Raw genomic sequence first — 1074 nt, 5'->3', positions numbered from 1 at the left:
GTGGAGTTGGTTGCTGTGGTTGTCGATCTTGCACCTGTGCTCGTACCTGCGCCTGAAGGTGTTCCAGTTGTGACTGAGATGTAGGCGCCGCTTGTTCTTTCTTGGGCGTTGTTGGAGGAAGAGGCGGGGACACAACAGGCACCTCTACCTGTTTCTGTCGACGCGTAATTTGCTGTAGCTGCTGCCGCAGTTGCTGAAGCTGCGCCTCTTGCTGTTTGAGCAGCTGAAGGGTGCTGGGTGCATTGTCCGGCTGGGCCTGTGGCAGAGGGTGAGGCTCAGAGGGTGGCGGTTTCTGAGCGGGCGGGGCGGGTGATTGTGAGGGTCCCTGTTCCGTGTTGTTGGTTCCCTGCTGCGCCTGCTGCTGGAGAAAGTCAACGAAGGCCTGGGGCACCACGCCATTGTCTGTAGGCAAGAAAACTAAGGTTCATGTGAGCATTTAATCTTGGAAATAACTTCTAGAGTGAACAGAAATTGAACATGTCAGATGTTGTTCTCTTTAGGTTAGGGCTCGTTACACTCTGTCTGTATTCTTCTGTGCTCATCCTCTTCATTTTGTTTTCTTTCAAATTGTATTTTTAGCTGATTGTTTTTTGTATTTTTTGCTGACGAAGACGAACAAGTCGAAACTAGTTCTGTTTAATGTATTCTTGTTGGTGAGTACATGTTTTTTGTTATATTGTTCTAGAGTAAAAATTAGCGGGTACTGCTGCACTTTAAAGGACACTGTGTGACTATAGAGTTACAAAACAAAATCATATTATGTTTCTTCATGCTTTTCCTGTGGACCAAAAATCATATGTTCATGTTACAACAACAAAAACGAAAAGTATATCGTATTTATTTTATTTGAGTGTATCGCTGTTCATGTGTTCAGTCTGGCCTTATGCTAAGTTCCTTTTCTTTTGTCAGTAAGCTAATCTTCTCATCAGGACGACAGAAGAACAGTAAACCATTGTTTATTTGCACACCCTCATACAACTCTTGCCTTGTCTTCTATGTCTCGCCTTGACGCGTTTTGTTTATCTGTTCCGTCCAACTGTTGTCCAGTTGGCATTAAACCTCACTTCAAACACT

At 44.5% G+C, this 1074-nt stretch overlaps 1 protein-coding gene across 1 annotated transcript in view; it reads right to left on the bottom strand.

Moving 5' to 3' along the window:
• Positions 1-402, bottom strand: part of LOC138955618 (uncharacterized) — a gene marked incomplete at its 5' end in the record, with an annotated part of 2202 nt that extends 1800 nt beyond the window's left edge. Inside the window, one exon of the mRNA XM_070327184.1 lies at positions 1-402. This exon is cut by the window's left edge and continues 1730 nt beyond it. Coding sequence (XP_070183285.1) covers positions 1-402 — 402 coding nt within the window.
• Between the last annotated feature and the right edge of the window lie 672 nt (positions 403-1074).

The sequence above is a fragment of the Littorina saxatilis genome, unplaced genomic scaffold (genome assembly GCF_037325665.1).
Source record: "Littorina saxatilis isolate snail1 unplaced genomic scaffold, US_GU_Lsax_2.0 scaffold_2840, whole genome shotgun sequence".
NCBI classification, from domain to species: domain Eukaryota; kingdom Metazoa; phylum Mollusca; class Gastropoda; order Littorinimorpha; family Littorinidae; genus Littorina; species Littorina saxatilis.
This window is presented reverse-complemented; position numbering and strand designations above follow the sequence as displayed.